The sequence below is a fragment of the Acipenser ruthenus genome, chromosome 33, assembly GCF_902713425.1.
Source record: "Acipenser ruthenus chromosome 33, fAciRut3.2 maternal haplotype, whole genome shotgun sequence".
In the NCBI taxonomy this organism is placed as follows: Eukaryota; Metazoa; Chordata; class Actinopteri; order Acipenseriformes; family Acipenseridae; genus Acipenser; species Acipenser ruthenus.
In genome coordinates this window covers 7242641-7254894 of record NC_081221.1, presented here as the reverse complement: position 1 = coordinate 7254894, position 12254 = coordinate 7242641, and the positions used below count along the sequence as shown (strand labels likewise).

Here is a 12254-nt window from a genome sequence, read left to right as displayed (position 1 = left end):
ATCATAAAATGAAATGAGCAAGATCAATACCTAGGCCAATCAAACTGTGGCATTGTTACATATTAACCTGAATGTACACATTTAAATAATATTTTATATGTAGAAGTAGATCCCAAACTACATCCAATATAATCAGTTTAAACTAGATATTACCTGTGTTGGAAATGTGGCAGGTATATTTCTCATATGACTGCAGTGATAAGGTTTTTTGTTTTTTTTGCACAACACCTAATCGAATATGACTAAAAGAATATCACATAATTAAATGTTTATACCAAATGTGAAATATGTCAAAGCAATAATGTGTGTATCCTGCCAACTTACCATTTATTTATTTCCCGGTCTTGAGAAAAATGGTATTGTTGGCTCTTATATCACATGATTTCTCAAGACCAAGAAGCCCATACTTGCCTACAAGTAACATAGCCGCCACTAAGATTGAGTGAGACAGAATGATAATATAAACCTTAAGGAAAAATAACTATATACTTGAAAACATCCTAAACAGTTAAGTGGTGGATTTAAAAAAAAAAGCTTTGTGAATCGGGCCCTAAATCTCCACGGTTTTGATATAGAAAAGTATGAAAAGAAAATTCCCTACCAGGAAGCTTAATCAAATACTTTAGTGTAAAGATATCAGAGGGGGTTTGTTACCTTGTCTTGGGTAGGCGTCATTCTTTGGCCGACAGCCTTTGCCAGCAATGAGTAGTGCTGGATTGGCTTCTTCCCAGTCTTGATCACTTCAAAGTCTCTTTTCACTGTCCCACTCTCACACACTTGTCTTGCCACAGGCCCCTTTACCTCATATGCATTCATACGGAGTTGATTCCCTTGTTTAACTGCACTCTGAAAATGTAAAATAATGTAATATAACATAATAAAAACCACCTTTAATAGTTTAATTGACGATATATCGTCTTCCAAAACATTGCTGTTGATACTGTATATATTTCTAGCTAGCCCATGCTCCTCTCCATTGTGGGTATTCTATAACCATCTAATTAACAAGATTGCCACTTTAGTTTGGCATACAGAATATAGATTTTCTTTTAATGTGCATGCACATCAGGGTCCATGTTTAGCTAGATTGAGTCAACTTAAAGCTAACTGGTAAGAAATGTATGCTCAACTACTTAGTATTTAGTCTGGCCCCCAACTTGACCATGTGGAATATGGAATGGTAAATAAACACCTGATGTCTATCCTTCACATTCATTAACTCACAAACTGGAGGTCGTGGAGGCTACAGTCACTCAGGAACACCAGCGATGATTGTTGAAAACCTTGGACTTGTATTCTCAGCTCTGCCCTTTAGGTGAGACCCACCTGTAGTCGCTCGATGTGTATTTAGAATAACCAAACATTTAAACTGAATTGGATCACGCCTGTGTATGACATCTGAAAATGTTGCTACATTTGTTGAAGGACAAATAGGTGTTCACACAGTTGTTTGTGTTGTTTTGAGTGAAAAACCTGCCGAGATCACCAGTCTTCAAAACATTACCCTGACTGCCCTTTTTTGATATTGGACAGAACTCTAATACAGTGAATTCTCATCAAAACAAACTCAGATTAGACAAATTTCCTGATAGTACAATTTTTTTACAAGGTTCCAGCAAAATTTAGCATCGCTGGTGTTCCTGAGTGACTGTAGCCTCCACGACCTCCAGTTTGTGAGTTAATGAATGTGAAGGATAGACATCAGGTGTTTATTTACCATTCCATATTCCACATTGTCAAGTTGGGGGCCAGACTAAATACGAAGTAGTTGAGCATACATTTCTTACCAGTTAGCTTTAAGTTGACTCAATCTAGCTTAAACATGGACCCTGATGTAAATTACTTCTTGTAATTCAAATTCACTTAACACGAATTTCCTGTTAATGCAAATTATTTTGGAGCCCTCCCCGGGAAAAAAAATATGAATAAAACCAAATGCCCTAGTTGGAACACCTGAGTGTAAAGGACATTGGGAAATGTATTAACTTTAGTGCCTGTACTGTATTTTAGTGCTGTTTGGGTACTACACATCGTATGATGCATTTAGAGTTGCCATAGTGCTCTCGCAAAAACGTGCACTACCCCTGCAGACAAAAATGGAGGTGTTGAAAGCAGTGGATAATGTACCACCGTATAACAAAAAGAAAGATGTTACTACAGATTCCCACCATTTCAAAAAAACGCAATACAATAATACAGGCTTATGGACAGCAAACTTGATACAAGTCGACAGTGTTTCTGATTTGCTCAACACCCTGATGTTGAAGATGCCTGCTTTTGTGATTTAAAAATGCTCAAGTGCAGTTCATTTGCAATGTATATTTTTAAAAAGTTCACTTACAGCCATATTTTCAATAAAACGCACAGTACTTTTACATTTATAATACTTTTCATTGTACTGTAATTGAAACTTGATTTCAGTGTTACTTTAACTTCAATAAAAAAAAAAAAACTGACAGTATGCATTTGGCTTAGATTCCAGATAATAAGAATTACTGACAAGACCATTTTTTTTTGCTGGTCCCTTGAAATTTGTATAAACGAGAATTGACTGTATGTATTTTGCCATACAGATATTTAAGTACTCAAAATATGAGACAGCTGGAGAAACACCAAGTCGTGTGAGTTGACAACCTGTCTATAAAGCAAAACAGGACTGCCACTCCCAGTTAAATGATGTCAAATTGAAAATTATTAACATTTCTCTGATGTCTATGGCTGGGCAAACAGACTGATTACAACACCCAATGTGGTTTTGCATTTCAGGGAGATTTGTCTGTTTTCAAGCATTATATATCTTCTTTCTAGCAAAGCATAATCTAGTTCTTCTAATAAATTAATAATAATAATAATAATAATAATAATAATAATAATAATAATAATAATAATAATAATAAAGTAAGCACATAACATTGTTTTTCTTGCACTAAACAGAAATATAAATTACAGACATGTCTAATATCTACATACATTTCAACAACTGCAGCATTTAACACAATTATTCAAAGTACTGTATTTAAATACTGTTAATTGCATCATCTTGTTACCAATAGTGCAGTGGTTCCCAACCTTTTTCAATGTAGGGACCACTTTGGTGCTTGGATTTTTCTCACAAACCACTTGCCACACATTTTTTCACAACAGCTTTTTTAAACAAATTTAAATGTGTATATTGTCACAAAGACGGCCAGAGTGGGTGGCGTCAGACCAGACAGGAATACACAGACAGAGACGGTGGTGATGAGCAATGGCTGCACTCAGCGTTTATTAACAAATAAAAGGTTTTAAACGGTACACGAAACACAGGACACAGCACTGGTAGCCAAAATAAACAGACAAACAAAACGAACTAACACTTAACAAACGGTGCACGGAGAGACAAACAAACAAACACGGTGAGTGAAAACAACTACTAATTCTTGCTCTTTTCATTAACATTTACCTCCGCTCCAATCCCGTTCTCCACTCACCGAACACCAACCCCCGAGTGACTAAACGTGCATCTATTTATACTGTTTGTGCTGGGATTCAATTACTAATTAATTATTCACTTGAATCCCAGCACGTGAATTCATTACGTGAAACCCCGTGTTCACATATTATATTTTAAATGCACGTGCGTGATGTGCAATCCCGTGCCTAAATACAAATATACACTTTTTAAATATACGTGAAACACAGACCCGTTTATATCCCGTGTACCAATCTATACACCAACATTAACATACGCACGCATACATACATACATACATACACAGAACACACAAATGCACACAGGGGCGGGGCACTTTGCCACAATATGTATATGTAGAAAATTAAGTACTTATATAACGTACCTAACTTAGTGAGATTCCTGGGCTTGAATCTTCACTACTAGTTCATCAAGGAATGTTGTAATTTTGTACATTGAAAGTTGCTGATAGAAAAGTTTGGATAGTGACATTTGTGGGAAGCTGCAGGAAGCAGCACCTTTGTTTGTAGTTTTATTGACAGTGTATATTTCTCGTTTACTTTCGCCTTTTGTTTTGAATATTATTTTCAGCACCTGTGAATGCAACGGACTATGTCGATCCCTACCACTGTCAGTAACCTTCTGGGATTATGAAAAATAAAGTCTTACCGTTGCGGTATTGAAGCCACGGCACAAGAGTACCACCTTGTGGAATAAATAAATCAGTGCACCCAAGTGGTGTTTCAAACTTCAACATTCTGTGTCCCCTGTCAGTGAACTTCCCACACCCTCCCACAGACTCATTAGCATAATGTATTATTGCTGCCATTCTTTTTACTGTGCACCTCCCAGCACATTCGTTTTGCTCAAATTCTTACACCAAAAAAAAAGAGCAAGTAGCTATGATATGGTTCAAGTAGCAGCTCCCTGTGTTATGAAACGAGGAGAGAACATAATAGTGAACGAAACACAATCTTGAGTAGTGTATCAAAAAAATATATGCTGTTTTTAAGCATACACATTCTAAACCCTTTCGTGAAAGCACACATTTTACTAGTTAAAAAGCAGAACTATGTAAGGTAGTGAGAAACTAGTAAAATGTGTGCTTTCACGAAAGGGTTTAGAATGTGTATGCTTAAAAACAGCATATATTTTTTTTTTTGTCCAGCAATGCACCATAACAAAACTAAATCCTTTGCAACTGTACATTTCCAGAACTGTGAAACTATATAAAGTCTCTCAAATGTAAACATCTAACATTATGTACATCCAGCTGTTCATCATTGTGATGCACAGCACTCTCCATTGCCTGACAGTTTCTATTTCGATTCCCCCCCCCAAAGCCACGTTGTTTGTACAGGTTTTGTAACTGCGGTTAGCAAACTTCAGTTGCGCAGACACTGCAGCTTGAACAACTCATTTGACCACTATCGTTATCAAACCCAGCCATGAGTAAATCTTCAACCAGTCTGCCTGAAAGTCTAAAAATATATATATATATATATATATATATATATATATATATATATATATATATATATATATATATTTTAAACTTTACCTTTACTGACATTGCTTGCTGCTGTATCACTAAGGCTGTATCTAAGCCTCTGATCTAATCAATGTATTAGTCAGTGGTGTGTGACCGAGTTTAGTACAAAAAAATAAAAAATAAAAATACCCTGAATATAATTACCCTTTTCATTACCCTTTTTTCATTATAAAAGTTTGTTGTTTTTAAGATTGGATTTTTTTATACCATTTTATTTTTACAATGAAAAAGTGAACTATATTTTATTTTTAGTGTGTGAAATCACTCAGAAAACATTGATTTGTGTCTGAATTAATTTCATCAACATAATAGGCTCTCTATTTATTTTTTTGTTGTTTTATGAGTATGAAAATCGCCTTGGTGCCCTTGGGCTTATGTTTTGCCTTTTTGCCCCCTAGAACTGCCTTGGTGCCCCTGAATCTTCACTCGCAACGAAGGCAACATTGCCTTGCCCTTCATGACCTTAACTTCATGCCCTGATATAGTCAGGGCTTCAAGTAACTGGTCCGCCAGTCAATATGCGGACCAAAATGTAAAAATGCGGACTTAATCCTTTCACATGAAAGCGCTTTTGCGGAACTCAATTTATTTGTGAAAAATAGTAATGAAAGCAGCCTCCTATTACAAAGGATGTTTCATTAATACTGTGAATATGAGCAAGTGTACAACTCAAACTGATCTGTCAAAATGTCTTGGTTTGTCAAGTAGTATGACAGACAATGCAGATGTTCAGGGAAAGCTCCCCCCACTCCAAAGAAAGCACACACATTTAGTGAAAAGTGGCTGAAAGATTTTGTTGAGTGGCTGTCTGTCAATGAAGATCGAACTGAAACTGTGGGCTAGATACAAAGAGATAACATAAGTGTTTGTGGTCATAAGTTTAATATGCAGATGTGTAGCCCTGCTTTGAATTTGTATTTACATCAACACTGATCAGTGTGAATTTACCTATCAATATATTTTGAACATAGTGGTGCAGGCATTAAGCTCTTTTGACAAAAAAAAAAATGAATTTTTCGATTTATTAGATTAATCTAATTCTCATCAAGACCAAGATTCGCTCAAGTCTCTCAATAAGATGTGTCACAAAGACGGCCAGAGTGGGTGGCGTCAGACCAGAAAAGGAATACACAGACAGAGACGGTGGTGATGATGAGCTGAGTGCAATGGCTGCACTCAGCGTTTATTTAACAAATAAAAGGGTTGTAAACAGCACAAAACAGGACACGGCACTGGTAGCCAAAAGAAACATATAAACAAAACGGACTAAACACTTAACAAACGGTGCACGGAGACAAACAAACACGGTGAGTACAAACAACTATTATATTTACTATCTTACTTCACTTTACTTTTACTCCTCTCTCTCTCACCCGTTCTCCTCTTCCGAACACCCAACCACGAGTGACTAAAAATGTGCCTATTTATACTGTTGTGCTGGGATTCAATTACTAATTAATTATTCACTTGAATCCCAGCACGTGAATTAATTCTGTGCAACCCCGTGCTCACATATTACATTTAACCAGCACGTGAAGTGATTTGTGCCCTCCTCGTGCCTAAATACAAATCTACACTTTTTAAATACACGTGAAACACAGACCCGTTTATATCCCGTGTACCAATGACTATACACCAACATTAACACACGCAACACACAACACACAAATGCACACAGGGGCGGGGCGCATTGCCACAGATGTCTTTTTGTATTTCTGAGGATACACTTTCAATGGCTTTAAAGTACAAAACGGCACTTAATAGAAAGCCTGAATGATGAACCATGCTGCGATGTCACATCGTTTGTATACTGACTTAACAAAAATAATAATAATTAGAGTCTGAAATGGTGCTTGCAGAATGTAAACAATAAATTCTACAATAAATTTCTACAAATATTTTTGAGTTGGCCTATTTTATGTTAACTTATTTATGTCAGTTTTTTTTTTTTTTTTTAAATTAATATTTATGTCTCCTGTAATTCTTGAGATGTAACGTTGTTCCGTTGGGTCAAAAGTAAGAATGTGTCAAGCATATGAAGAAAAAAACATCATACTTCAAAACTGATGTATGGCTTTTCAAAATACTGTAAATAAATTCATGCATGGATGGATTTAATGTCTACGTGTTTTATTGATTTTTTCGCTAGGGGTTCAATGCGGACCATAATAATTATGACGGTCCACATGAGAACTGTTTTTGTTTTTATTTTTTTATATTTTTTTTCAACCCCTGCATGTAGTCTTGTGAGACATTAAACCTGGCTGAATCAACCCATATAGTAACATGAAGCTGAAATCGATAATTCACACTACAGTACAGTTCACAAGTCAAGCAACAAATATAGCCTCTTTTTGTTTCACATTAACTTCTGTTACTATATGCAGCTAACCTCTCCAAAAACGTATAATAAGGAAATAGGGATATTCATGTATCGTTGTATGTTGTATGTAGTGTGTCATTGTTGGTGTATGTACTGGTGCACGAGTGATTTAAAATGTGTATTAGTATGGGGGCACGGGGATTGCACAAATTAGTTAACGTGCTGGGATTCAAGTGAATGATTAATTAGTAATTGAATCCCGGTACAGCTGTATATATAGATGCACAAATCAGTCACTCTGGGTTGGGTGTACAGTCAGGAGGTAAGGGAGAGAGAGGGAGGAAAGAATAAAAAAAAAGAAAACAATTGCTACTTATGCTGGTTCAACACCAGCACGATACTTGTTTGGTTGAGTGTTCATTTTGTTTGTTCAGTGTTTGTTGTTTTGTTAAACTTATGCCTATGTCATACATGACATCAGCAATGACATGAATGTTGGCACATCTAATTACAGGACAAATGCTCTATCAAGACTGCCCAGAAGAACATTACACTAGGAAACAATTTGTCTGTGCTGGACTGTAGCTATCATGCTTCTTATGAAAATAACTCTGCCAACGTAGACGCAATCATAGACAGAACAAGACACTTTCATAGTACTCCCTGTCACATGGGTCACTCTTTGCACTATTGTCTATAGACATGATATAGGTGTTGCATAATTACTGCTGTTACTTCCAATGCAAAACTAGGCGCCCTTGCCACTGTGCAAATACTGAACTGCAATATGGCATTGCCACATTTCTACAAGACCATTGGTTTCCAAAATGCATTTCAAACATATCTCACTCAGTAAAAGGATATATATATATTTTTTTCCCTAGAACTGCCATGGAGAATGAGGACCAAACTCTGCTGTTGTGTCTCTTTATTGTCATATGGAGTTCCTAAGAACAGCTGACGGCACAACATTCTGTAGACCAACAAACATACCCAGGTAATGTCCTTCTGGGCAGTCGTGGTGGAGCATTTGTTATGTGATTGGTCATTGCTGATGTAATTACTGATGTCATGTATGACATCATATCTGACATGACGCATAGGCATAATAGGGGCAAGTTAAGGTTGTGTGCCTTAACATCCCATTTCCCGACTTTTGTGATTTTGAACTGCAACCTTAATAGTATTTTAACAAAGTTGCTGTTATTGAATTTCCAGAGAGAGAGAGAGAGAGAGAGAGAGAGAGAGAGAGAGAGAGGACACAAAAAGGCAACCAGTCTGGTATAATGCAGGTCAAACAGGACTGTTCTAGGGTCAGGAACATAAAAATGTGAGATCAGCTACTGAAATGAGTCAACTGGCTTATTACAGTCTTTATGAAAAAATCTGTCCCTATGCACATGACTTTATCATACACTACAGCAATGCAGTAATGAGACCAGCTTTGTTTTTGAATGCAAAATTTGTAACTGCAAAAAAACATGCTAATTATCATCTATTAGTGAAACATACATAATACTCCATACAGCATATTGCGTATACAGTATCATGAACATGAGAAATAAGAACATAAGAAAGTTTACAAACGAGAGGAGGCCATTCAGCCCATCTTGCTCGTTTGGTTGTTAGTAGCTTATTGATCCCAGAATCTCATCAAGCAGCTTCTTGAAGGATCCCAGGGTGTCAGCTTCAACAACATTACTGGGGAGTTGGTTCCAGACCCTCACAATTCTCTGTGTAAAAAAGTGCCTCCTATTTTATGCTCTGAATGCCCCTTTATCTAATCTCCATTTGTGACCCCTGGTCCCTGTTACAGCTACATAAATGTAGCTGTAACAGGGCGAGGAGCCCTGTACGTATTATTTGTTTATTTATTTTTAGAACGGGGTCTCCCCCTCCGCCCCTGTGCAGGTTATTGTTTTGTATTTATTTGTTTTTGTATATTTGTATTTATATGACGGCGAAGCGCCGCAGGTTTTGTTATTTTGGTATTTATATATATGACGGCGTAGCCGCATTGTTTGTATTGCTTAGTAGCGTGGATGGATAGCTCCATCCACAGTAATTAAAAAAAACTCTTGCAGCTCGGGGTGGGGTGTTAGGAGCGACAGCGGAGAGAGCGAGAGGAGCGAGAGAGAAACGAAACTAAAAAACAAAATCTAGGAACACTGAAGGTGATTTGCCTAGTCTGACCTGGATTATTTATTATTTTGTGTTCGTGATTATTTTTGTTTAAACTTTTATTTTTGCTCTGTGAGCACTGTGTTTTCTATTTAAATATTTTATTTATTTTTGTATTATTCGAATAAACGGCACTCGCAGCGTCTTTTTGAGTCTGCAGTACTGGTGTTTTCGGTTCCTGCTTCTGGCCTGACGTCTCCACTCGTCCACCCTGTCACACGTGGTGTCCTGCGTGGGATGGCAGCGCCTCCGGGACTCAGGTCAGTGTAGAGTACTGCAGATTTTTTTCGTTTTTTTCTAGTACTTGTGGAGTGAGAAAAGGAGAGGGATGGAGGAAGCTTTGTGAAAGTGCTCCACAGAGGCCACCTCTCCAGAGAAGAATGCAGAGGTATGAGAGCAGGCTGAGGGACCCCAGTGCCCCACTGTGGCTAAAAACAGAGGGGAGACATCTGCTGGGGAACAGCAACCTGGATATCCTCTTGAACTTCATCAGGCTGGAGCCAGAAGTCCAACAAAAGGCCATCACCAGAGGATATTCAGGGCTCATAGAGGATGACCCAGATGGTTGACTGGGTCTACCAGGAGCGGGAGAGAGGAGACATAGACCTGGAATGGGAGGAGGCCAAACGTCCTGCAGCTGAGTGGGAGGAGGCCAAACGTCCTGCGGCTGAGTGGGAGGAGGCCAAACGTCCTGCGGCTGAGTGGAAGGAGGCCAAACGTCCACAGCCCAAGAGGGGGAAGTCGGTGCATCCACAGCCCAAGAGGGGGGAGTCAGTGCGTCCATAGCCCAAGAGGGGGGAGTCGGTGCGTCCACAGCCCAAGAGGGGGAAGGCAGAGCGTCCACAGCCCAGGTATCCGCCAGCAGAGGGAGAAAACCTACTGGTTCCACCTCCACCTCTGTGGGAGGACTGTGTGTCGCTCCCACCTCCGCCAGCAGAGGGAGAATACCTGCTGGTTCCACCTCCACCTCTGTGGGAGGACTGTGTGTCGGAGCGTGGAGAGAGCGAGAGGAGCGAGAGAGAACCAAAACTAAAAAACAAAATCTAAGAACAGTGAAGGCGATTTGCCTAGCCTGACCTGGATTATTTATTATTTTGTGTTTGTGATTATTTTTGTTTAAACATTTATTTTCGCTCTGTGAGCACTGTGTTTTCTGTTTAAATATTTTATTTATTTTTTTATTTTTCGAATAAACGGCACACGCAGCGTCTTTTTGAGTCGGCAGTACTGGTGTTAGTGTTTTCGGTTCCTGCTTCTGGCCTGACGTCACCACTCGTCCACCCTGTCACAGTAGCCTATAGTATAAATATTACAATTGAGGGCAAATGTTAAACTTACTTAAGCATTTGACCCCAAAGGAGCGCTATTAGAATATGGATCCATTGAAAAAAAAAAAAAGTTTTTATCCTGATTTTATGAAGAACTAGTTTGTGTTGCTAAGCGTTTAATAATGCGATTTTCTCAGAAAACATCTACTCAGTAGGGTTTGAGTGCATATTTCTGCAGCCAGCTAAATTTCAGTATGTTAGGCTACTTTTTAAAATGTTTTTGGTAATCATGCTGTTTGTTGTGTTCATAAAGTTTACTCAAAATGCTGTCAGGTGATCTGTTGCTGGTGATCACTTAAATAAAGTCTGCATCAATTTGTTTTATTTTTACAACTTGTGAATGAAACCATAGACTAGCCTAGTCTGCTATATTATTTACTAAATGTAAGTGATTCTATAAATCTACTGTTCAACTGCAAGAACAATTAGATTGAGATTCTGCATCTCTGAAAATGTCTAGCCTGAGTCCTAAGTATTTATTTATTTATTTTTTTAATGAGGAAATTGATAAGTACAAATAAAAATACACTGGGTCCTGACTACAGTATTTGCGCTAAATGAGTATGACTGTACAGTACAGTGTTTCAAATGAATCTGTATATTTGGGATTTCCGTGTTTTTGGTTTATGACGGCTAAATCGAGATATTTTTTTAATTCTATACATTCCATGTTATTTACACTACAGCATCAAAGTGCATAGCTATTTGTTTTACGTTAGAAATAAACAAAAAATATTTCTTTGAAAGTTCTTCTGGCTTTTGTGGTTATATGGGTGAGTGTTTTCGATATTTGTAAGCCTAATGTAATGTAAATAATCGGGGGTTTTTTATTATTATTATTTGTTTATTTAGCAGACGCCTTTATCCAAGGCGACTTACAGAGACTCGGGTGTGCAACTATGCATCAGCTGCAGAGTCACTTACAATTACGTCTCACCCGAAAGACGGAGCACAAGGAGTTTAAGTGACTTGCTCAGGGTCACACAATGAGTCAGTGGCTGAGCAGGGATTTGAACCGGGGACCTTCTGATTACAAGCCCTTTTCTTTAACCACTGGACCACACAGCCTCCTAGCCTCCTTTTAGACCTATTTGAAATATTTCACCATTATTCATAGCTGCTCTGGCACTCAGCTTAAGTGTACATGTGGGTTTTAAATACTCGTTCACCTTCTATCACTGACTGACACGGTTTTTATTATTTATTTACTTACTCTGTACACTACAATATGATGCTTTGCTACACTTGTGAAAACCCTGAAATGTTAGCTACGATCAGCCGTAACAGATAAAGGGGAAAAAGACAGACTTACTCACGGACCACAGGTTGGGAACCACTGATATAACACAGAATTATCTCCATTCCTGTTATCAGGAAATGTTAGTATCCATTTTAAGATATATCCTGTACAAAAAAGCT

The 12254-nt window shown here is 38.0% G+C and overlaps 1 protein-coding gene across 4 annotated transcripts in view; it reads right to left on the bottom strand.

Moving 5' to 3' along the window:
- Positions 1-12254, bottom strand: part of LOC117433407 (next to BRCA1 gene 1 protein) — an 83586-nt gene that overhangs the window by 52482 nt on the left and 18850 nt on the right. For all 4 annotated transcript variants that reach the window (XM_034055639.3, XM_034055640.3, XM_059006768.1 and 1 more), the window contains one exon: positions 655-846. In XM_034055639.3, the coding sequence (XP_033911530.3) occupies positions 655-846 (192 nt within the window). The remainder of the gene's footprint in view (positions 1-654; positions 847-12254) is intronic.